Here is a 23257-nt window from a genome sequence, read left to right as displayed (position 1 = left end):
AGTGAGTGAGCTTATTATACCCTCTTGGTTTCCAAGAGGGTCCTGGGGGGTGTTATTAGGACCGGTTTTTCGGACAATTTGCGGGTTTCGTACAAATTGTCTCTTTGATCCTGTCTGTGGTGGGTAGATGAAGTCAGGCTTGATGAGACGGACAAGTTGACACTAAAATAATCCCGATCCGTTCAGCGGATCGTGAGCGCTTTCCATTAAACCGCTTTTTTCGTTTTTGCGGTTCGGATTGGGGGAAGGGGTCGATTTTTTGGCGGGGGTGGGTAGGAAATGGGAAGGGGGTCGGTTTTTTAGGATGGTGGGTGGGAGGGGGCTCTTTTTGCGGGGGGGTTGGTTGGGAAGGGGGTCGGTTTATTTTGGGAGGGGATGGGCGAAGATGGGAAGAAGAGGGCGTTTGAAACAAAGGGACCCATATTTCCTCTTCTTCCCATTCTCCCCTCTTCTCCCTAAACTAACTCCTTAAACACTTAAACAGGGGCTCTAGAAGTGATGCTTAACGGTTTGAAAACCACAGTTCATTTTTCGTATTTGTTAAAACCCCATGTATTTTTTCAACCGTTTTGTTGCTTTTTTACTTAACACTGTAGTAGTAATCTTTCAGCCCATTCTAGTAACGGTCAAGGTAGGAATATAATAAAACCATACAGAACCTTGTTTTCAGATTATAGTAATCAGATTATTCGACAATTTCTTCAAGTAACATTGTGAATATTTAGTTCCACTCAGACATTCAAGAAAGAAAGATAGTAGTTTTGTATTCAACATGATTTTAAAATCCAAAACTTGCATTTATTGTCTAGTTGGAAAGATTACCGCTAGATGCGTTGTTGCGTCATGCGTGGAAAAAGCTTCTGCTAGATACCTGCAGGCTGCAGTTGCACTAGCTCAGAGAACAATATAAACAAAAAAAGCAAGAAGAATTAACTACAGTACCTGGAGATGAATCAATTAGCTCTGCCGAGATAATTTCGAAAACGAATTGCTAATAATGTGAGTGTTGTGATGAGTGAAGAACAGTTTTCAGCCTTGAGTGAAGTCGTGCCGATATCTACACCATCCCCAATTCACCAAAAGAAAATGTTGTGTCATTTGTCGAATCCGTTTCTGGCAATCCAACAAAGAGCAAGAAAAACAAGAAAAGGTAAAGTCTTTCACTAGAGTCAAAGCGAAGTCAACTACTCTGTGGGGAACATGGCAATTTTAAGCATCACAGTTAAATTATTCAAATCCTTCTTCGATAGTTGATGTGTGATGTCACTGAAGTCTCAGAACCTGAAGTATTAATATGACATGAAATATTAATTATCTTCCTTGAGGAGACACTGATGATGAGTAGATTTCACAAGTGTCTTGGTAGATAATGCTGTTGACCATGGAAAACCTAGTGGAGTTATCGTGGTTAGTGCTAATTGTGCAAACAAGTAGTTTTGTGCTAGACTAGAGTTTATGTTGGCTGCATTGGGATGACCTCGTAGGTTAAATGATACATCCAAGATCCAACCTCTTCTGTTGAACCACTAGCTCCTCAGTCTCACCGACAATCAATAATGCAATACCTATGCCCATTAAACATCGCTGCCTTTAAGTTGGTGACGTAGTGGCTTGTCATCATTGTTTGAAAACCACGTGTTTTTATTTTGTTTTATTTTCTCTTTATTTATGGTCTTGAGTTAATTATAGGATTCTGTTAGTTCAACATGTACGAACACAAATTCTAAATCGATTTTCCGGGGAAATGTTTTTTAATTAAAAGATAATGTATTTCCAAAAGGAGACCAGTATCATAATGAGAAAACGACCCAAATAAATGGTGATTATTTAGAAAGCTAATTGCTTGGAATTTTCATATGGAGGTGAGATTAGAGTTTGTTACTATTGCTCAATCAACAATTAAACAAATAGTAGGAGATTTAAAAACCATTTTCTGAATTGATCTGTATATTTGGCTAAAATTATCGACCAGTATAATTTCCTATTAATTTGGTTGAAGGTCACGAGAAACATTACGCAAAACTGTCAATGCTGTGTTGTAGAGGTTGCGTGAGAACGACACGTCACACGTGTTACATCATTATCAAGCAGGTACAATAGCCGCAAGGCTCAGCCATTTGGTATTCATTTTGATTTTTGGTTTTTGTAGACCCATCCCCAGCAACGTCAACCTGCAGAAGGAAAGGCCAGTTTGTATGTCTTAATGTCTTTCAATCGAAGGTCATGGAGATCATTACCTAAAACGTTTCCTGCAGTGGTGTAGAGGTTGGGTTAGAACGGGACGTTTTCCATCATTATCAAAAAGGTAAAATACCCACAAGGCTTGAGTTGAGAGGTAAGGGTGAGAAAAAGTCATATAAAAGGAGAGAGAAAAGGCGATAGAGATCAGTCGAGTTAGGATCTCCGACACGGGAACAACCGCAGCACTATTGGTCTCCAATTGCCTTCTTCATCATTATCACTGCAATCATGGGTAAATAATCAATTTTAATTCGAGTCGTGAATGAATTCTATCTTATGTTAGTTTTTGAAATGACTAGTTGTATTCGAAAATTAATTTTTAAATCGTTTATTGTATAGTTAACTATGACGCCGTGCTGCAGTTGGGTGTTGCATCGTTGATGTCGACCACGAGAGAAAACCATACTGCAACATACTCTGCTCCATCTTAAAACATGGGTAAATATTCTGTTTGTTTTTAACATGGAGTTGTGAATCATTTCATATTTTTCAGTTTTTTAATTTACTAGTTATAACTGACAATTAATGTTAAAATTATTTACTGTCTAGTCAACTGTGGATCGTGCTGCTGTTAGGTGTTGTATCGTTGATGGCTGGGGAGACCACGGGAGTACCGATGTCTTCTGGGTATGGTGGTACCAAACCGCAACGCCGCCGCTTTACTACACAACGAAGTCAACATACGGAACATCTATTTCCCGAGGCCCCTAAATACTACACCACCAAGGCTCTAAGTATTAAACTAAAACCTACCGATGCCTCATCTAACTATACTAATGCTCCCATGTACTATTCTGTTCCCAGCTACTACACCGAGGATCTAACTTGTTACATCACCGAAACGCCCAAGTACTGCACTACAATCTACGTTGCCCCAGCTTACACCACGAAGGGAGCCGAGTACTACACCACGAAGGGAGCCGAGTACTACACCACGAAGGGAGCCGAGTACTACACCACGAAGGGAGCCGAGTACTACACCACGAAGGGAGCCGAGTACTACACCACGAAGGGAGCCGAGTACTACACCACGAAGGGAGCCGAGTACTACACCACCATGTATGCTGCCATTTTACACCGAAGCTCCTGAGTATTACACCAAAGAGGTTGCATATTACGCTTCAACCCGCGCTGCCCTCAGTTGCTATCCCGAGGTTCCCGAGTACTACACCACCAAGGCACCCAAGTATTACACCACAAACGCTTCCGGATTTTACTACAAGGAGATTCCTAAATTGCTAGAGCCGAAATATCTATTTTATTTTATTTAAATTGGTTGGTTGACTTCATGATCATTGGTCACTGGGAATTAACTGTTGATCTCAAATGAGAAAATAAAAATTCTAAGAAGGGTTATTCTTTTGTAAGACTTTTGGTTGTAACTTAAAGCCTGTCTTCATTTTGATAGGCGTCTATTGGTGTTGGACTTCTTCAAGGCCAGTATCCTGCGCTGTGATACGTCTGTTTCATATTTTGGAGGTGATTACTGCCTTAGTCACTCTACGTACGGACATGTTCTTGTGTTTTGACGATGGTACAAGGGTAAGTTACGAAAGAAACTTGTAACTGTTGGTATTTTCAAATCTTATCAGTAAAAGGGAAGTGGTTGATCTTGGTATAAATGAAAGACTTTGAAGTTGAGATAATTCCTAAACAATACTTGGTATAAATTACTTGATGTAAATAAAAGACAATGAACAAAATACTTGTAAAAAGAATTGTGTTATATTGTCCCACCTCCACCCACAATTCCACCACATTTTACAGTCACATACACATATACATACACATACATACATACACTTGAGTTAACCCGTTGGCTGCCACGCCATACAACCCGTAGGTTGCTTTCTACTAATCTACGTGCCACGTCTGAAGGATCCATGACCAAGTGGGACTTGCCATTGCTGACAAGTCCGTGCTGACAAGGGGAGGACTAAGGTGCATTGCCTTTTAACAGGCTTGCCTTGCGGCAAAGTTTGGGCTTGGCGACTCCCCGACCCCGCGGCTTTTAAACCACGAGACCGAACAGCGCGGCCCGTGCAGTGGAGAACAAAGGTGTGGCAGCCAACGGGTTAACTTACACTAACACAATAATACCAACAATACGATGATCCACGTTGATGACGAGTCTCGGTGTCGGTCGCGATTCCACCGAGTTTCGTTCGCACCAGGAGCAGGGGCAACGTCCAACGGAGACCGGTGACGATTGTTAAAGATGAGAAAATCCATCTTCTCGACGTCTCCTCTGCATTACCTGAATCAAGACAAACAATTCTTATTAAGTGACATGCCAATAAAAGTTACATAATACATATAGGCACATCGATCTGGTTTTTTAGCTCAAAGATTTAAAAATGCAATTTTTAAAACTTAAAAACAAGCTTGCAATATTAAGAACTGTACACATAACAAAGCTCACTTGCTAGTCTAAAAAAAAAAATTCCGGAAGTAGACCGGAAGTAACCACAGCGCCTCAACCATTGAGCTGTCATCAAATTAAACCACATATTCGTGATCTCCATGAAATTTGGGGTCGATTAGGTGTGATTTAAACGAAATCCAAAATTTGGCCAAAATCGAGAATTTTCCTGAACTATAGTTCAGGAAAATTTTCGAAACCGGAAGTACGAAAACGTAAAAAATATAACATGAACTTTACCACAAATTTTACGAGGATCACGAATATGTGGTTCTTTTTCTCCTCAAATGAATATTTACTAAACTACAGACTGAAATGAGCAAACCGGAAGTAGAAAAAAAAAGCAAAATATCGAAAATTTAACAAGTGAGCTTTGTTGCTGGCATAGTAATCGTCAGTTATCACTAAATATTTCAAAAGAATAACTGCCGATAAATGTTAAAGACATGTGCAAAGTTTCTGAAACTGACTGTTTTGACAGCTGCAAATTTTCAAAAAGCCATCTAGCGTTGGAAAAAAGAAACTTCAATGTTAAACTTCGTTGGCGCGTAAGTAAGGCCTGATTTTGGAAACTACTACACAGACAGAGTCTAACTCAACTAGACAATTGGTAGATAACCTACGAAAATAAGTCAATTGTTGGGTACCTGGGCATAATCCCGTGGCGAGTGACTGCAGGTACTTCACAGCGGGCGGAAGCGAACACTGAAGTGATTTAATTCGCCAATGAAGCACAAGAAGCAGCGTACGTGGTGAAGATAAGGACCCGAACGTTGGTAAAAGTCCCTCTTCTGTCATGGACAAAAGCCAGCGTTGGCTCAGGACTCACGATTCCATGAAGAATCTGCGTTGTAGATTGAAACTGGCGGCCGACTCGCGATCTCAGAGGACGTCATAAATAGTTCTGTAAAAATGAGTTGGGAATTAAACTTAAACAAAATTAACTCATAGTAGCATGGTAAAAGACTAAAAGGTGATAATGATGTTTACCTTTATCATTTGGGTGATGAATTCAGAAAGACATTAGACTTTGATCAAGCAGATCTGGAAATGTACTAAATACACTTCACACTCTTCATGTACATTCACTGAAACTGGAACTGTAATTAGCAATTGGATAAGGAAAATTATCTATATTATTTACAAATTTACATATGAAAAACAAAACTCTACCTATCTCTCAGCTGGGTTGCCTTCTGAGCGGCTGTAGAAAAAGTTGTACACTCGACAAACATTCTGACACAGGTTACACTTGCAAGATTCAGAAAAGATCCATGGTCCATGCACAAAAACTTTTGTCTAATTCCACTGTATGCAGGCTTCCTATATGAGTTTCAGGCTTTTGACAGCATAAGGATCTAATGGATGGAAAGTGACTGAGCACTAAGTCAACTTGTTGGAATGACGGACTGACTTTCTAGAATTTAAAGAGATGGATGTAATATTTCAAAATGAAGAAACAAGGTCAAGATAAACTTACACAAACGAAGTTCAATTGAGAATTCACATAAAAATAAGTATATACAATAGCAACAATTTGTTTCGCCATGTTTCATGAAGCAGGCTGTATGACAAAATCAACTGAAGACAGTGGCATCTAGCGGTCAGTAAATAAGGGTTGCTGACAGAAGATCTCCACCGTTAGTAGAACCCTTTTGGGCTTTTGTGATTCCGAATTCTCAATTGAACTTCGTTTGTGTAAGTTTATCTTGACCTAGTTTCTTTATTTTGAAATATTACATCCATCTCTTTAAATTCTAGAAAGTCAGTCCGTCATTCCAACAAGTTGACTTAGTGCTCAGTCACTTTCCATCCATTAGATCCTTATGCTGTCAAAAGCCTGAAACTCATATAGGAAGCCTGCATACAGTGGAATTAGACAAAAGTTTTTGTGCATGGACCATGGATCTTTTCTGAATCTTGCAAGTGTAACCTGTGTCAGAATGTTTGTCGAGTGTACAACTGTTTCTACAGCCGCTCAGAAGGCAACCCAGCTGAGAGATAGGTAGAGTTTTGTTTTTCATATGTAAATTTGTAAATAATATAGATAATTTTCCTTATCCAATTGCTAATTACAGTTCCAGTTTCAGTGAATGTACATGAAGAGTGTGAAGTGTATTTAGTACATTTCCAGATCTGCTTGATCAAAGTCTAATGTCTTTCTGAATTCATCACCCAAATGATAAAGGTAAACATCATTATCACCTTTTAGTCTTTTACCATGCTACTATGAGTTAATTTTGTTTAAGTTTAATTCCCAACTCATTTTTACAGAACTATTTATGACGTCCTCTGAGATCGCGAGTCGGCCGCCAGTTTCAATCTACAACGCAGATTCTTCATGGAATCGTGAGTCCTGAGCCAACGCTGGCTTTTGTCCATGACAGAAGAGGGACTTTTACCAACGTTCGGGTCCTTATCTTCACCACGTACGCTGCTTCTTGTGCTTCATTGGCGAATTAAATCACTTCAGTGTTCGCTTCCGCCCGCTGTGAAGTACCTGCAGTCACTCGCCACGGGATTATGCCCAGGTACCCAACAATTGACTTATTTTCGTAGGTTATCTACCAATTGTCTAGTTGAGTTAGACTCTGTCTGTGTAGTAGTTTCCAAAATCAGGCCTTACTTACGCGCCAACGAAGTTTAACATTGAAGTTTCTTTTTTCCAACGCTAGATGGCTTTTTGAAAATTTGCAGCTGTCAAAACAGTCAGTTTCAGAAACTTTGCACATGTCTTTAACATTTATCGGCAGTTATTCTTTTGAAATATTTAGTGATAACTGACGATTACTATGCCAGCAACAAAGCTCACTTGTTAAATTTTCGATATTTTGCTTTTTTTTTCTACTTCCGGTTTGCTCATTTCAGTCTGTAGTTTAGTAAATATTCATTTGAGGAGAAAAAGAACCACATATTCGTGATCCTCGTAAAATTTGTGGTAAAGTTCATGTTATATTTTTTACGTTTTCGTACTTCCGGTTTCGAAAATTTTCCTGAACTATAGTTCAGGAAAATTCTCGATTTTGGCCAAATTTTGGATTTCGTTTAAATCACACCTAATCGACCCCAAATTTCATGGAGATCACGAATATGTGGTTTAATTTGATGACAGCTCAATGGTTGAGGCGCTGTGGTTACTTCCGGTCTACTTCCGGAATTTTTTTTTTTAGACTAGCAAGTGAGCTTTGTTATGTGTACAGTTCTCAATATTCTTAGGTAGATTTTAAGCAATTTAAAGCGCGCCTTTGAAGTTTTGAGCAAAAAAAAAACAGATCAATGATCCCATATGTATTATGTGACTATTATGTAACTTTTATTGGCATGTCACTTAATAAGAATTGTTTGTCTTGATTCAGGTAATGCAGAGGAGACGTCGAGAAGATGGATTTTCTCATCTTTAACAATCGTCACCGGTCTCCGTTGGACGTTGCCCCTGCTCCTGGTGCGAACGAAACTCGGTGGAATCGCGACCGACACCGAGACTCGTCATCAACGTGGATCATCGTATTGTTGGTATTATTGTGTTAGTGTAAGTTAACCCGTTGGCTGCCACACCTTTGTTCTCCACTGCACGGGCCGCGCTGTTCGGTCTCGTGGTTTAAAAGCCGCGGGGTCGGGGAGTCGCCAAGCCCAAACTTTGCCGCAAGGCAAGCCTGTTAAAAGGCAATGCACCTTAGTCCTCCCCTTGTCAGCACGGACTTGTCAGCAATGGCAAGTCCCACTTGGTCATGGATCCTTCAGACGTGGCACGTAGATTAGTAGAAAGCAACCTACGGGTTGTATGGCGTGGCAGCCAACGGGTTAACTCAAGTGTATGTATGTATGTGTATGTATATGTGTATGTGACTGTAAAATGTGGTGGAATTGTGGGTGGAGGTGGGACAATATAACACAATTCTTTTTACAAGTATTTTGTTCATTGTCTTTTATTTACATCAAGTAATTTATACCAAGTATTGTTTAGGAATTATCTCAACTTCAAAGTCTTTCATTTATACCAAGATCAACCACTTCCCTTTTACTGATAAGATTTGAAAATACCAACAGTTACAAGTTTCTTTCGTAACTTACCCTTGTACCATCGTCAAAACACAAGAACATGTCCGTACGTAGAGTGACTAAGGCAGTAATCACCTCCAAAATATGAAACAGACGTATCACAGCGCAGGATACTGGCCTTGAAGAAGTCCAACACCAATAGACGCCTATCAAAATGAAGACAGGCTTTAAGTTACAACCAAAAGTCTTACAAAAGAATTACCCTTCTTAGAATTTTTATTTTCTCATTTGAGATCAACAGTTAATTCCCAGTGACCAATGATCATGAAGTCAACCAACCAATTTAAATAAAATAAAATAGATATTTCGGCTCTAGCAATTTAGGAATCTCCTTGTAGTAAAATCCGGAAGCGTTTGTGGTGTAATACTTGGGTGCCTTGGTGGTGTAGTACTCGGGAACCTCGGGATAGCAACTGAGGGCAGCGCGGGTTGAAGCGTAATATGCAACCTCTTTGGTGTAATACTCAGGAGCTTCGGTGTAAAATGGCAGCATACATGGTGGTGTAGTACTCGGCTCCCTTCGTGGTGTAGTACTCGGCTCCCTTCGTGGTGTAGTACTCGGCTCCCTTCGTGGTGTAGTACTCGGCTCCCTTCGTGGTGTAGTACTCGGCTCCCTTCGTGGTGTAGTACTCGGCTCCCTTCGTGGTGTAGTACTCGGCTCCCTTCGTGGTGTAGTACTCGGCTCCCTTCGTGGTGTAGTACTCGGCTCCCTTCGTGGTGTAGTACTCGGCTCCCTTCGTGGTGTAGTACTCGGCTCCCTTCGTGGTGTAGTACTCGGCTCCCTTCGTGGTGTAGTACTCGGCTCCCTTCGTGGTGTAGTACTCGGCTCCCTTCGTGGTGTAGTACTCGGCTCCCTTCGTGGTGTAGTACTCGGCTCCCTTCGTGGTGTAGTACTCGGGACAGAATTATACTTTGAGGCTTCGGTGTAGTAGTTCGGGACATCACAAGTTGTGGTGTAATACTCGGGGGTCTTGGTGGTGTAGTATCCAGTTGCGTATGTCGTTGTTTTGTAAAACGACGGCGTTGCGGTTTAGTATCCGCCATACCCAGAAGACATCGGTACTCCCGTGGTCCCCTGGCTCAGCCATCAACACCCAACAGCAACATGTCCCACAGATAACTAGATAGTAAATAATTTTAATGCCATTAATTCTCAGTTGTAACTAGTAAATTAACGAATAGAAAAATATGTAATGATTCACAATTCATGTAAAAAAAGACAGAATAATTACCCATGTTTCCTAAGATAGAACATCGTAGGTTGAAGTTTAATACTCAGGAGACTTGGTGTTGGAGTCTTCGGTATAGGAAGAGTTAATGTTGTTTTTTAGTAAGTCGGCAGCAGTAAGTCGGTGTAGTATTCTTTTGCTGCCGAAGCTTCTTATCAACCATGCGCAGGAGACATCGGTACACCAGTGGTCGCACCAGCCATCAACGATCCAACACCCAAAAGGAGCACGGCGCCATAGTTAACTTTAAAATAAACAAATTGAAAAATAAATTTTCGAATATAACTGAATCAATAACTAAAAATAAGATAGAATTCATTCACGAATCGAATTTAAACTGAATGTTTACCCATGATTGCAAACTGATAATGAGATGAAGAAGGCAGTTGGAGACCAATAGTGCTGCAGTTGGAGACCAATAGTGCTGCAGTTGTTGCCGTGTCGGAAATTCTCACTCGACTGATCTCTATCGCCTTTTCTCTCTCCTTTTATACGACTTTTTCTCACCCTTACCTCTCAACTCAAGCCTTGTGGGTATTTTACCTTTTTGATAATGATGGAAAACGTCCCGTTCTAACCCAACCTCTACACCACTGCAGGAAACGTTTTACCAATTTTATGTAATGATCTCCGTGACCTTCGGTTGAATGACATACAAACTGGCCTTTCCTCCCGCAGGTTGACGTAGCTGGGGATGGGTTTACAAAAAAACATTATCAAAATGAATACCAAATGGTTATGTAAAACTTTCCGTTCTTACCCAACCTCTACACCACAACATTGACAGTTTTACGTAATGATCTCAGTGACCTCCGGTTGAAGGACATCAAAACTGGCCTTTTCTCCTGCAGGTTGACGTTGCTGGGGATGGGTCTACTAAAACCAATATAAAAATGAATACCAAATGGTTATGGCTTAAAACTCACTTTATCCAAATTGACATTTAAGTAATTAAACTTGTTTCTTCGGTTAATGAATAAAATCTTCCATTTCGAACCGTTTGAAGGATAGTCGGCTTCTTCGAAAATATTCCACTGCTTATCTATAAAGTTTCAAACATATGATCAATCCATATTCATTTCATGATGTGCACACAGTTGAGCCTTATTTTTAAATTCTTTTTCTTGGTCAATAAGCACGTCGCAAATCGGAAGCGAAAATGTCAACATTTGAACAATCTTTGTAGTCAGTCCGATGATGAACATGGGAAAAATTTATAAAAGGTTAGTTTACAAATTTACTTTATTTCACTCATCAATTGTTTCAGTTTTATTTCTTAATAACAACTACAGATTCTGAAACTCTCATTGATAGTTGCAATACAAATTTCGCAATGTGTTTAAAAGCAAAGGTTGTGAGAATTTAAAACACTTACTTGGAAACCACACTTTTATCCAACTATTTTTTTTCTCTCAAAGTGAATTATTTGTTGCAAGAAATAAAAAAAAATCGTGTCATTTATTTTAGGTGTCACTAATCCATACCATATCCTATCAGGGCAGTCAAGGCTTCCAATTCCAAGTGAGGTTGCAGCAAAATCTCCAACTCGATAACCTGAAATTCACAAATACATCTGTAAAAACTACAATGTTTTCATTGTGCCTCGCGCCTAGCGTCGCCAGTTTCCCTCCGGGTCTTTTGGGGAGTGTGGTGTGATGAAATTGTTGTAGTGTGTCTATGTTGTTTTTATTTTGTTCCTTTATGTGAGTTCTGAAATACTAACTCATAAACAAGGATTGAAAATTTGCTGAGTTATAATGTTGCTTGCCTTTTCAATTTTACTTGCCTTTGTTGCAAACTATTTCCTATTTCAACCCAATTGTGTTGACGCATATCTATTCGGGAAAGTGAGCCTCAATGTGTCGCATCTAGCGGCATAAAAGAAAGATTGGCGCGTCTTTGGCTGGAATAGCGGTGGCCATCGAAAGCTAGTGGCGCTTTTTCGGTGATTGATTGAGATGTTACTGGGAAAATACACAACAGTTTAACAATTGTTTTTTTTTTCATTACCAAATATGTCTAATCGTGTTTTGCTCCATGAATGAGGTGCAATTTCTTCACAAGATTGTGAAAATGGTTACATTTGCGCTACATTTCACATGCAGCTGGTATAGTGATGGGTTGGATCAGATCTAAATGTATAGCTGGAAGAGCTGTGACTGTTGTTTGCCGGGCCACTAGGAACTGGCAAAACTGCCCTCGCCATGGCTATTGCTCAAGATTTAGTCAACAAGGTAAAACCTTCTTTAACTGTTAACAAATTAAAGAAATTTAAAAATTAATGTTTCCTATACAGGTTCCTTTTTGTCCTATGGTCCTATGGTGGGCTCAGAAGTCTTTAGTACTGAAAAGAAAATGAGGTTTTAATGGAAAACCTTCAGAGAGCTATTGGACTTTGTATCAACAAAACTAATTTTAGGAAGAAGAAATCATTGAACTTACCCCAGTTGAAACTGAGAATAAATGGGAGGTATGGTAGGTAAAAGATAGAAACCCAGTTGATTTTTATGTCACCAGTTATTTGTTTTGCAGGATGTGGCAAAACTGTCAGTCATGTTTAAGCATTGTACTGAAGACAGCTAAAGGAACAAAGCAGTTCAAGTTGGATCCTTCCATATTTTATCTAAAAATCTCTCCAGAAGGAACATATTGAAATGGACGACATCATAAACATTGAAGCTTAGAGCGGAGCGGTTAAACGTCAAGGCCGATTCGATACGTTTGCCACCGAGTTTGATCTCGAAGCCGAAGAATAGGTCCCTATTCCCAAAGGCGATGTTCACAAAAAGAAAGAAATTGTCCAAGACGTCACCCTATACCATTTGGACGTGGCCAATGGCCATCCACATCAGCGAGGCCGAGACAATATTTCCATGATGAGACAGTTAACGAGGCCGAATAAAAGAGATAACAGGTAATATTTTCATACTTATAAAATGCTTGCCAAGATTTAAATTTACATTTTAATTGTAGACAAGCTGAGTAGAGAAATCAACAGAGTAGTCGACAAGTACATTGACCAGGGAATTGCAGATCTTGTACCCGGCGCGTTATCCATCGACGAAATTCACTTGCTGGTAATAGACGAATCTAAATACAAATATTCAAAATAATTGATTAATATCAATGGAATTTCAGGACATGGAATGCTTTGCCTATCTCCAAAAAACGTTAACGTCCGCTCTTCTCCATCACCAATCAAGATATAAAAGAAGTCTCGATGCCAAATCATCAGCCAAGATCCTGACGCAAGACAAAGACAAATATATGAAATGAGGAATCGGAGTAAAATTTGCTGGTCTGTGTGGGTTTTTTTTCCATTTTTTCCTAATAAAATTATCCTCCACGAATAACCAATTCCATTCGTCAAGCCACTCCGCTTCCATTTTTCTAAAAACATTTCTCATAACAAAAAACCTAAGCTCTATGTACCGCTTTTCCATTCGAAAGTCGATATGTCGTTGGATGTCACAAGCAGGGGTATGGAGAGAAATCAAACAAAGTTTTAATACAGCAAACCGCGATTGGTTGTATTGAATTCAAATACTTAACACGTAGTTATACAATGCCAGGAACGAGGGAGCAACACAATGAAGTGAAGCCATGATTTTAAGACAATAAGACTAATTTTATCATATGAATGCCCTCATTCCAGTTCGCCAAAACGCTGAAATAAGAACAATTGAAAGAAACTGAGTTTGGGTTTTAAGTTTTAGAACAGTAATTGACACGTGTAATCGCCTTTCTCCAGCGAGAAGCATCTTCATCATTCTCCAATGGCGGCATCTCTTCTTCGGCTTCGGCTTCCTCACCACCAGCAGGGACATCATCTTCATCGATACCCAAACCCAATGGGATCGTGCGGGAGATGCGAGAAGCATGGACGGCTGGCTCTTCCAGGGAGAAACCAGATGACAGCAGAGAGGTTTCAATCATTATGCTTGGAATGAACTGTCACCTTGTCGGCAACCAGATAAGCAGAGTAGAAACCCACACCAAACTGACCAATCATGGAGATGTCAGCTCCAGCAGAGAGGCCTTCCATGAAAGCTTTACTTCCAAACTTGGCAATAGTACCCAAGTTGTTAACCAAATCAGCCTTATGATCATGCCAATACCACTAAAGAGAAACAGAACAGTCAAATACGTGTTCAAATAGGAGGAACAAAATTTTTCTACTTACGTATCCATGAGAGTGAGTCATTCTTGTTGAGGACAATCTTGATTCTAATAAGATCCTTACCGCTGTCCAACTTGCTTGGGTCAGTCACGGATTCATAACAGATATTGTCTAGGACATAGAGGAGTTGGAGATCAACTATAGAACGTGTTGATAATCAAGCTCATAAGCTGAGCAATCATGGCCTGAAATGTGAAAGTCTCAGCTTCGTCTTCCTTTTGAACTTCTACAGGCATCTAAAAAGGAAAATATTTCAGTAAGAAATGTTTGTCAATTGTAGTAGATCACACTCAAAAATTGAAATTCTACATATCTATGGACTTGAAGAATACCAAAAAATGTGTAAATAACCAATTTGTTTGTCTAAACCAGTAGTAAAACTTGCTTTGCTTTTAAACGTAAACAAACCGGACGCTAATCTGTTCACGTTGGGTGGGGATCTACATATATACAAGATTACAAGGCCGCCGGACAGCCGTAAAAACTACTACCGAACTCACTTCTAGTAGGCCTGCAAACTAGCTTCTTGGGTTGACGCGCTTCAAGCGGGGAAAATGAGCCCCAATGTGGCGCATCTAGCGGCATAAAATAAAGATTAGTGCGTCTTTGGCGGGAATAGCGGTGGCCATCGAAAGCTAGTGGCGCGTCTTTGGCGACTGCAATTTTACAGGAAAAACGCTGTGTAAAAACACAGATACCCCTGGAAATTACATCTATCTGAAAGAGATTTCTGCGAGCAATCTATGTCTATAAAAAGTGAAGGCATTTTGCGTAACATTTCCGTACGTTTCGTGTTGAAGAATACAACCTTTTTTCTTACGTTTGAATAGCGATTTGTATCGTAGCGGTGGCGTGTTGAAACTGAGCCTCGTTCGACTGTGACTAGAATCCCTACGGGAAATTTCAAAGACTTTTTTTTACCTCAAAACACATGTGATTACGGAACATTTTCATTTAAAAACTTTAGTAAAACGGACCAGTTTATCTGACTTAATGTGTTACTAGAACTGCACCGTACAATCTGAACTATTTGAATTTCGAACATGTGATTGTATACTTCCTAAATAACAAGACACATCAAGTCATAAAAAATAATGACATCTAGCGAAAACAACCAGATCTGAAAACGTAAAGAAAGACGATTAAAAAAGTAATTCACATTCATAACTTCGTAATTGTCATAGAATTTGGAATTTATTACTTTCAATTCACTAACACCTCCCGCGTGTTCTCGATTCGATCGATCGTCTTCGATCCGTCGTTATAAAAAGGAGTTGGTTAGTCGTTCCAAAGGAAGATTTACGTAAAATGTGGACAAACAGAAATTAAGATTTAAGATCAGTAGTGAAAAAGTTACATGAAGCGATCTCAAACGACGAACTTCGAACAGCTTTCAATCGAGGTTAGGCAAATAACTTGGCAACAACAAAAGTAATAACTAATAAGTACCTTTTTAAGTTGAAGAGATTTATAAATATCCATAACGATTTCAGGATCTGACTGCCTACACATCTAGCCTTCCCCAACGCTACGCCATCCGCGGTTTTTCGAATATTACAGTAACACTCCATCACGAGACCTAAATAGAAATAAATTGTTAGTTTCAAAAGTAACAATTCTAACGTTAAATGATCTTACCGAAACACTAAGAAGAATATTTATTCACTTCACTGGTCACTGCTGTGATAGAAACTTAGGAAAAGGAATAATAGATACCCAGTTTTGTGACCTTAGCCCAATTGTATTGATTCCGATTACATCATTACAAAAAACTAAAATAGTGAGCTGTTTCACAAGGTCAACAGATTGTGAGGAATTGCCGAGGTAAAGAAAGACATTCATTAGGCAGCGTTCTTCTTCTTTTTGGACTTCTTCGACGGTGAGGCTCCTTCATCATCTTCATCCATTGCTGATTGATCCAGTGTAGTTTCGGCATCTTTATTCTTCTTTTTCTTCTTCTTCTTTTCACTTACGCTGTTGTCTAAACCTACAGATTCGTCAAGTTTAGCGTCACCATTTCCGTTCTCATCCCGAGACTTCTTTTTCTTGCCTTCGCCATTTAGTGGAAGTGAAGTGTCCATGGCTTCGACATCTTCTTGAGAAATACTTTTCTTCTTCTTCTTCTTTTTACCTTCTCCATCGGATGGAAGAGTAGTGTCAGTAGCGGCATCCATGGTGATATCAGCTGAGATGCTCTTCTTCTTCTTCTTCTTTTTCTTCTGGGAAGCCTAAACATCCGAACAATGTATGGAATACTCACTACGCAATGAAAAATTATAAACATACCAAAACAGTTTTGGCTTCAGCTAAGGCTTCCTGCATAACATCCACATTTTTGCGAGGAATGTCTCCAGATTCATAAAACTTAAGTCGGTCTTCTACTTGCTCACGAAGCTTTATGCCAAATACATCGCAAGTTTCCTCTGAACAAGAAAACGACAGAAAGACGTGACAATTTAGTTGGAGAAAATTTTACGAAATCGAAGAAAATACATACCGGAAAAGCAATCAATTCTTGAAGCAATGGAACACTTGTTGGCCAAATAGCGAGAAATGCGCCCCTTATTCTTAACTCCAGCGCGACCAATGAATGTTGAATGATAAATCAAACCGTATTTCGGAGTATTGCCTTTGGTTTTCAGAGCTCTACAATAACATTTACGAGAGTTCAGAAATTCACACACAAGTGAAGATTATAATTGTTACCTGAAGAGTGCTTTTTCAGCTCCAAGAATCTGGACAGTTGACGCGGGATATTTAGCAAGGCTAGTTAGAGAACCTGCATGAGAAATCAAACGGGCTCCGACTTGTTCACCAATAAGGGCTGACAAGTTTGGTGCAATGTTGTGCATTTTTGATCTCAGGTATTCTTGCAGTTCTTTACGATATTCAGCCAGCGCAACAACACGTTTGGCAAACCGTTCAATATTGATCAAATCGATAGGAGAAATGTCCATACCTTAAAGAAAATAAGGGGTTAAATTTCAGTGCAAAATTAAAATTTTTATTATTGATATTACCCATTGAAGAGCGCGAGGCATCTAAAACTGACTGAGCAATACCAGCATCATTGACAATTTCAGTTAGCTGAGGTAAAGATTCTTCTGACAGTTCCTTGCGGTTCTTAATAAACTGAGCACATTTGGCAAAGACATAGTTGTCAGGAACAACTTTGATGAGTTCTGGGAAGTGGTAAGAGTACCACTCTCTAGAATTTTTAAATATTAAGAGATGGAATTAAATCTGCAAAAACTGGTTTTAAATAAACAAACTAACCTAATACGCATTGAAAATGTGTTGATGTCTTTGTCCAGTTGGTCAAGCAATGCAATACTTTGAATGATCATGTTGTCAACTCTGTGGACGTTAAACTTAACTTTGGCTCGTGAGTAGCTGTGACCCAAACCAAGCTGAGCAACTCCAGAAGTTTGAACAGTGAAACCTGCCAATATACATGAAAATATTTAAACCTTGAAAGCTTAACCCAAATTATCAAAAACATACCTTTCACTAGGTGAGCAAAATGTACTCTGATGCCACGAACAATTTCGGGGATTACACCTGCATGCTGGCAAGTGATACCCAAAATTTCTGAGATCGAAGCACCTAGCTTAGGTTCACTAACACCCAACACAAAGCTGTCCTTCTTTCCCTTTTTCTCAGGCTTGGGTAAGTTAGTTTCCAGAAAGAGGTTAAGATCCTCAGAGAGCACACCTAATTTATTAAATGATACAATAGTAACTATCGGTCAGGGAAGTAAAATAAAAATGTATCAGCTACCTTCGGAAATTGAATTGATGTTGTCAAGCGCATGTGCAGCAGATTTAAAGGGGGCAAATGCAACCAATTTAACGACTCCATTGAAACGGCTTAAATCCGTGACGGACTGCTCAACTTGAGGCAGGAAAGATCCGACGTCTTCGAATTCTCTAACGCGAAATAACGCATAGCCAGCCGCATGCTCAAACAGCACGAACATTTGTGCCTAATTGGAAGATGAAACATTGATATATTATTTCCATTGATTTAACTCATATTCAAGAATGACAATTACGGATGTTAACTTACCATTTTCAAAATATAAAACAGAGATTAACAATTGTCAACTAAAATTTTCACGATTTCAATCATAAAACACGTGTCGACAGTGTGAGAGTTTCAGCCATGGAAAGCATGTGAAACTGATTCCTAGCAAAGCATGAACAGAACAAATGAAGAGCGATAAGCGACATGCGCCTATATTACCGCAAAGGCCCGCTAGAGGCAGGCCAAAAGTCGATGACGTTTCGAAAAAAGTAAATTTTTCTTGAATCTATTCTTTATTAAATTTTTAATTAAATATGCATAGATAAAAGAATAATTTAAAAACGCGATTGCAGTAAATGGCTTGTTACATTTTAAATTGTAGTAAACAATTGCAGTCCGCCATGCGCAACTTGACATCCTCGCTTTTTTAAATAATACAAAAAAAGGAATTCCTTTTTCATTTTTCATGAATATCTTTGTTTTCTTTGTATTTTATTTAGTAATATCCGGTTCAAAATTTATGCACAAATACGATGATATAATTATCGTCAATATAGCAAAGCACTGAGTAAGAAAATGGAAAAAAAAAACAATTTTATGGCTCAGGAAGTCAAAACAGCAAAAGGGCAGAATTTAGATTATATCTCTGTTGAAGACCCAGTGGCAACTATGTATTCAGCATATTTACTAGCATCATCGATAAAAAAGAGAGCGATGGATGAAATCTAAATAAATGCATTATCATATTAAATAAAGCTTAATCAACAGCTACTTGTCTCACTGAGGGAACTAGAAGGTTCCGGCGATGTAGTCACCACAGTCGCAGCATCTTCTTCCAGCCGACGCTTGAGAAAAAATTCCGTTTCTTCTTGAGAATGCTCATTACAGATTAAACCAAGCTGGTCGTGAGATTGCATGTCCACTTCTAGGGCATGAGTCGAACAGAGAGAGTTGGGACAAACGCTACAAAACTGGGAGGCTTTGCGACCACAAACATCGCAGTGATGCCAAGGACACGTCCATTGACCTGAAAAAAGATTTTGTACGATTATAATACGGGAAAAAAAAGTTTTAATCTGAAGATTTTGTTTTTACCTTTTGGTGGAGCGGACAATTTAAGACATTCAAGATGATAAACTTTACTGCAATTCTTGAAATCACATACCACCAATTCACCGCCTTCGGTACAGCGGAAGCAAAAATCCTCAGACACTGTTTCCTTTTCCAGTTTCCGTTGCTGTTTTTTCTTTTTGCCTTTTACTACTTTAACCTTTTCCACCTAAGAAATTAAAGATGATTTTTTTATCAAGGACTAATTGCTGAAATTATAAAGAAATTGAATTACCTTCAATTGTTTGGGTTTGGCACCAATAAATCCAGCGCAATTTGGAGCTCCACAGTGACAAGGCTGCTGCCTTTGATTGCTCTCATTCGCGACATCTTGAGCGCATTCTAACTGATAATTGAAGGTTAGCTCTGCATGGGCAGGAATGTCAACCACAGCAAAGAGTCCGATTCGGGTATCACCCAAAACGGTCCATTTTTGTGTTTCGCAGTTGGGCTGACACGAATGATTCATAAAACGAGCGAAATTTCCGCTGGGTCCAGCGTCAATCATTCGGTTGTTATCCAACGTCAGGAAATAATAAGCTTCATCTTGCGCGTCTTGTTTGGCTTTGAGACGGCGCCGGAATTCGTTGTTATCGATGATTTCTCCAACGTACTCTACGACGAAATCGCCTTTCTTTATGTCAGCATGGGATTTAAGCCCCCAGCCTTTTCCTCCAGTATTGAACGGGTAGAGAGGAGGCGAAAGACGTTGCTGGAAACGCTGGTTCTGGCACAATTTCCGACCAGCGCAAACATTCGGGTCACATTCAAACAACAATATTCTAAAATAACATAATTAAAATTAGTCGGTGCCTATAGTAAAACCACTGAAGGACTGGATCGAACCTGTTGATACACTCTGAATCCGGTCCACACGTTGGTTGCCCTTCTATAACTTCACAGTCACATATAGCGGACGAGAAAGGGCTAGAATCTTGCATACGAACTTTACCCACTGGTTTGTTACTGCGGATTTTGTTGTAATGTGGTGGTTTCTAGAAATTAGAAGTATGGCGTTAACATTACTATTATTATCAAAGAAGTATGATGAGACTTACTACATTAATCTTCGCTTGACGCTCGGCTGTTCTTTCAACCAGTACTTGTTTACGTAGCTGAAAAGCAGGAGTAACATCTTCTAAGGCTCGTTTGAAGTCATCACCTAATTTGTTCTTACTTTTCACTTTACATCCTTGGTCCTGAAAATAACAAAACTCAGTATTTGTTTCGAAAGAAATAAGATAAAAAGAAAACTTACTCCGTCCTGATAGAGGAATACTTGGCCACGATACACATAAGCGCTGTTGTTGCTGCCGTAGAAATAGACCAAGAACTCGCCTGCCTTTGGCTGATATTTCTGATGTTTAGGCGGAATTTCATCCAAGGGGAAAACTCTGCCTGGCCACCATCTACGAACATAAATGTTGATTCTTGGTATTTGGTTAAAGACGTACAAATGAGAAGACAGACCTATAGATGCTCATTTTAATCCAAACGATGTCTCCGTAGAGGATGGTCTTGCCAGATGTGCATTCATAGCAGATAAACGATCCATCTGGCTCTTTTTCCAATCCGGCACAATGAGTGTGAAGCGACGAAGGACAACGTTCGCAGCATATAAGACTTCCACCTTCGGAACAAACGATGCACCAATTTACATTGTAATGATTAGGTATAATCGTCTTTTTCTCCTTCTTGGTTTTCTTAACAACATCGCGATTTTCCACATGCTTAAAACACTTCATCTGAAAAGTGGACAGTTGAACACAGCCAGCCGCCAAACATTTTTCACCTTATAAAAAATAGCACAATTAGGTCAAGTCAAAATGGTAGAAACGTTTAAGTAGAAATACTTTGATGATAGGCAGTTGGACAGTGAATGCAGCGCAACAATTTCTTCTCTACCTGATTCAGTTCATTTAAATCTGCAACGCAAGTGTGGCAGTAATGTGCTGGGCATGAGAACTGAGAAGCTGGCTTTTCTTGCTTTATGCTTGGCGAGTGGAAGAGTTTCAAACAATGGCGATGATAACGTCGACCACACAGCTTTAAATTGCAAATAAGCAACTCGCCATCCGATTTCCGGCAAAGGCAGCAATTTGAGTTGGTAGACGGATTGCAATTTAGGCATAAAAAGGTTTCGGCATTTGAAGCTTCCTCCGAGTTCTCTTTGATACATTCGGGATGATAAACTGACCGACACTTGTTGCATGGCATGGTTTGACCTTCTCGAGATCCGCAACACTCGCAAACTTCCGTACGCATTTCCTTGTCACGTTTCTTCGCTACCTCTTTACTCACATCTTCTGGAACAGACACCTCTGTTTGCTTATTGTCTTCCACTTGAGGAATATCTTCCGATTGCTCACTGACATCACTCAACGTCTGGATATGTTCATTCGAAACTGTTGATTGCTGATCTTCTAAGGAAACGGAGTCCTCCGAGCTTTCTTTGCTCTGGCGACGACGCTTAGGTTTTCTGTCCACATTTTGATCTACAGATTTTCTTTTTCGTTGAATTTGCTCTTCTTCTTTGGATTGAAGAAGTTTTCTGAATAACACCAAACGTTCATTCCTGAGTAATAATTAAAAAGGCATGAGTTTCATTTTTCACGAGGTGCTTCTTAATTTCGGAATCATACCTTGATAAAGACACAGCCTGTTTCGCTTCGTCCACAGCCAACTGCCAATTTTTCCTACCACTTTTGATGGCCTGTTGAAGGGACTTGAAGATTTTGCTTTTGGACTGAACCTGAATTCACATTCCAATATACACATTAGAAAAATGATTAAAAAAGATAGATTATAATTATTTTACATGTTTCAAAAAGCCATTTTTGTCTTTCAATAACTCTTCCACACCACCTTTAAAAGGAAACAACACATTGGCAGATAGCCAGCTTCGTGACCCATTATCCCCATAGAATTCAACATGATATAACCTGCTTTCTGTCTTTCCAGTTACTGGAATAAAAAACAAAAACAAAACAAATTAAGTTTTAAAAATAAACTGGAAAGAAAAAAAAAATACTCACTCCTGGTTTTTGTGTAGATAGATTCCCCAGGATCTGGAGTAATAAGCGAAGGCCAAAGGGGATATCCAGAAATATAGGCCCAGACTAAATCTCCAATGGCAAATGGGAGATTCAAGTCTTGAACCTCCAAGACTGGTGACATTTCTTTATTATTATCCTTGAGATCAGTAGTAGCTTCAAGCTGATTAACATTATTATCAACTGTGGTATTGTTGTTTGGAACTGATTCAACTTTTGTGATATCTGATTGCACATATAGCTGCAAATCGTCATGTGTTAATAGTTTGTTTTCTTTATCTTCACTAATTTTGGTAGAAGACCTAAAAGCAATTTTTAAAAGACTTTAGTAACATTCTGATTTTTGCAGGAAATATCACTCTTACTTGTTATCATCAACAATCAACAAAGGTTGCATCTCGATTAAACCTGTTGATTCATTTGCAATTGGAATGAGATATTCTCTGGTCTTTGAATTTCGTTGAGCATTCTTAGTTGGAGGATCTGGAGGAATATCTGGTGACTTAGGCCTTTCACGAGATAACGACCTTCGTGACGAATTTCTCCATTTTGATATCAACATCAGCCTCTGACTTTTTGCCTCTTTTTCATTCATGATTGAGCAAATAACACCAAATTTTTTAACTTTCAAGTGTGTCAATACTATTAAAGATCAAAACATGTTAAACCCCACTTAAAAATTACACTAAAAACACATTAAATTATGAGAATACTGAAATGCTGACAGCTGAACACAATTTCGATTTGATATCTGGTGTTAGAGTGAAAAAGGCGGGAAATTGAACAGAAGGAGGGTGTGCAGAAGTCTCTTCTACTTCGTGCGTACCGGAAGCAGGGGTATAGAGTTCGTTTTCGTGTGTCGTTTACAGAGTACAGACCAAAACGCCAAAACTACACGGAACTTTATTGGAGTTATAATTCAAAACAATTGAAATAC

At 39.3% G+C, this 23257-nt stretch overlaps 2 protein-coding genes and 5 long non-coding RNA genes across 9 annotated transcripts; 3 read left to right on the top strand and 4 right to left on the bottom strand.

The window, feature by feature from the left end:
- Positions 1-780: 780 nt before the first annotated feature.
- Positions 781-3944, top strand: LOC124196620. Its single transcript, XR_006875760.1, has 7 exons — positions 781-1150; positions 2000-2091; positions 2150-2473; positions 2581-2679; positions 2791-2975; positions 3046-3593; positions 3650-3944. It is a non-coding gene; the product is annotated as an uncharacterized LOC124196620 (long non-coding RNA).
- Positions 3945-4299: 355 nt separating this feature from the next.
- On the bottom strand, positions 4300-5765 carry LOC124196630. The gene is made up of 3 exons (XR_006875774.1): positions 5654-5765; positions 5311-5567; positions 4300-4498 (listed from the first exon to the last, which is right to left on the bottom strand). It is a non-coding gene; the product is annotated as an uncharacterized LOC124196630 (long non-coding RNA).
- A 601-nt stretch (positions 5766-6366) lies between these two features.
- LOC124196627 lies at positions 6367-8218 on the top strand. Its single transcript, XR_006875772.1, has 4 exons — positions 6367-6668; positions 6742-6851; positions 6938-7194; positions 8020-8218. It is a non-coding gene; the product is annotated as an uncharacterized LOC124196627 (long non-coding RNA).
- Positions 8219-11028: 2810 nt separating this feature from the next.
- Positions 11029-13308, top strand: LOC124196623. 3 transcript variants are annotated; one of them, XR_006875764.1, is made up of 6 exons: positions 11029-11174; positions 11419-12185; positions 12248-12421; positions 12484-12865; positions 12925-13028; positions 13090-13308. It is a non-coding gene; the product is annotated as an uncharacterized LOC124196623 (long non-coding RNA). The 3 variants fall into 3 exon arrangements; XR_006875765.1 differs by having other exon boundaries at positions 12248-12426; XR_006875766.1 differs by having other exon boundaries at positions 12248-12430.
- A 146-nt stretch (positions 13309-13454) lies between these two features.
- LOC124196622 lies at positions 13455-14610 on the bottom strand. The gene is made up of 2 exons (XR_006875763.1): positions 14135-14610; positions 13455-14071 (listed from the first exon to the last, which is right to left on the bottom strand). It is a non-coding gene; the product is annotated as an uncharacterized LOC124196622 (long non-coding RNA).
- Positions 14611-15851: 1241 nt separating this feature from the next.
- Positions 15852-18393, bottom strand: LOC124196608 (nucleolar protein 56-like). The gene is made up of 9 exons (XM_046591756.1): positions 18200-18393; positions 17912-18116; positions 17636-17845; positions 17408-17573; positions 17152-17339; positions 16838-17090; positions 16629-16777; positions 16418-16554; positions 15852-16359 (listed from the first exon to the last, which is right to left on the bottom strand). Exons 1-9 carry the CDS (start codon positions 18200-18202, stop codon positions 15973-15975), a joined length of 1698 nt encoding a protein of 565 aa, XP_046447712.1. The 5' UTR covers positions 18203-18393; the 3' UTR covers positions 15852-15972.
- Positions 18394-18628: 235 nt separating this feature from the next.
- On the bottom strand, positions 18629-23171 carry LOC124196573 (histone-lysine N-methyltransferase NSD2-like). The gene is made up of 12 exons (XM_046591703.1): positions 22686-23171; positions 22303-22622; positions 22086-22231; positions 21910-22019; positions 21121-21842; positions 20738-21059; positions 20526-20676; positions 20326-20466; positions 20114-20262; positions 19503-20049; positions 19253-19436; positions 18629-19184 (listed from the first exon to the last, which is right to left on the bottom strand). The coding sequence occupies exons 1-12, from the start codon at positions 22913-22915 to the stop codon at positions 18919-18921; spliced, it is 3288 nt and encodes a 1095-aa protein (XP_046447659.1). The 5' UTR covers positions 22916-23171; the 3' UTR covers positions 18629-18918.
- Positions 23172-23257: the final 86 nt, after the last annotated feature.

This window comes from Daphnia pulex, chromosome 7 (assembly GCF_021134715.1).
Source record: "Daphnia pulex isolate KAP4 chromosome 7, ASM2113471v1".
NCBI lineage: Eukaryota > Metazoa > Arthropoda > Branchiopoda > Diplostraca > Daphniidae > Daphnia > Daphnia pulex.
The sequence above is the reverse complement of the archived record's forward strand: the minus strand, read 5'-3'. Positions and strand labels throughout refer to the sequence as shown.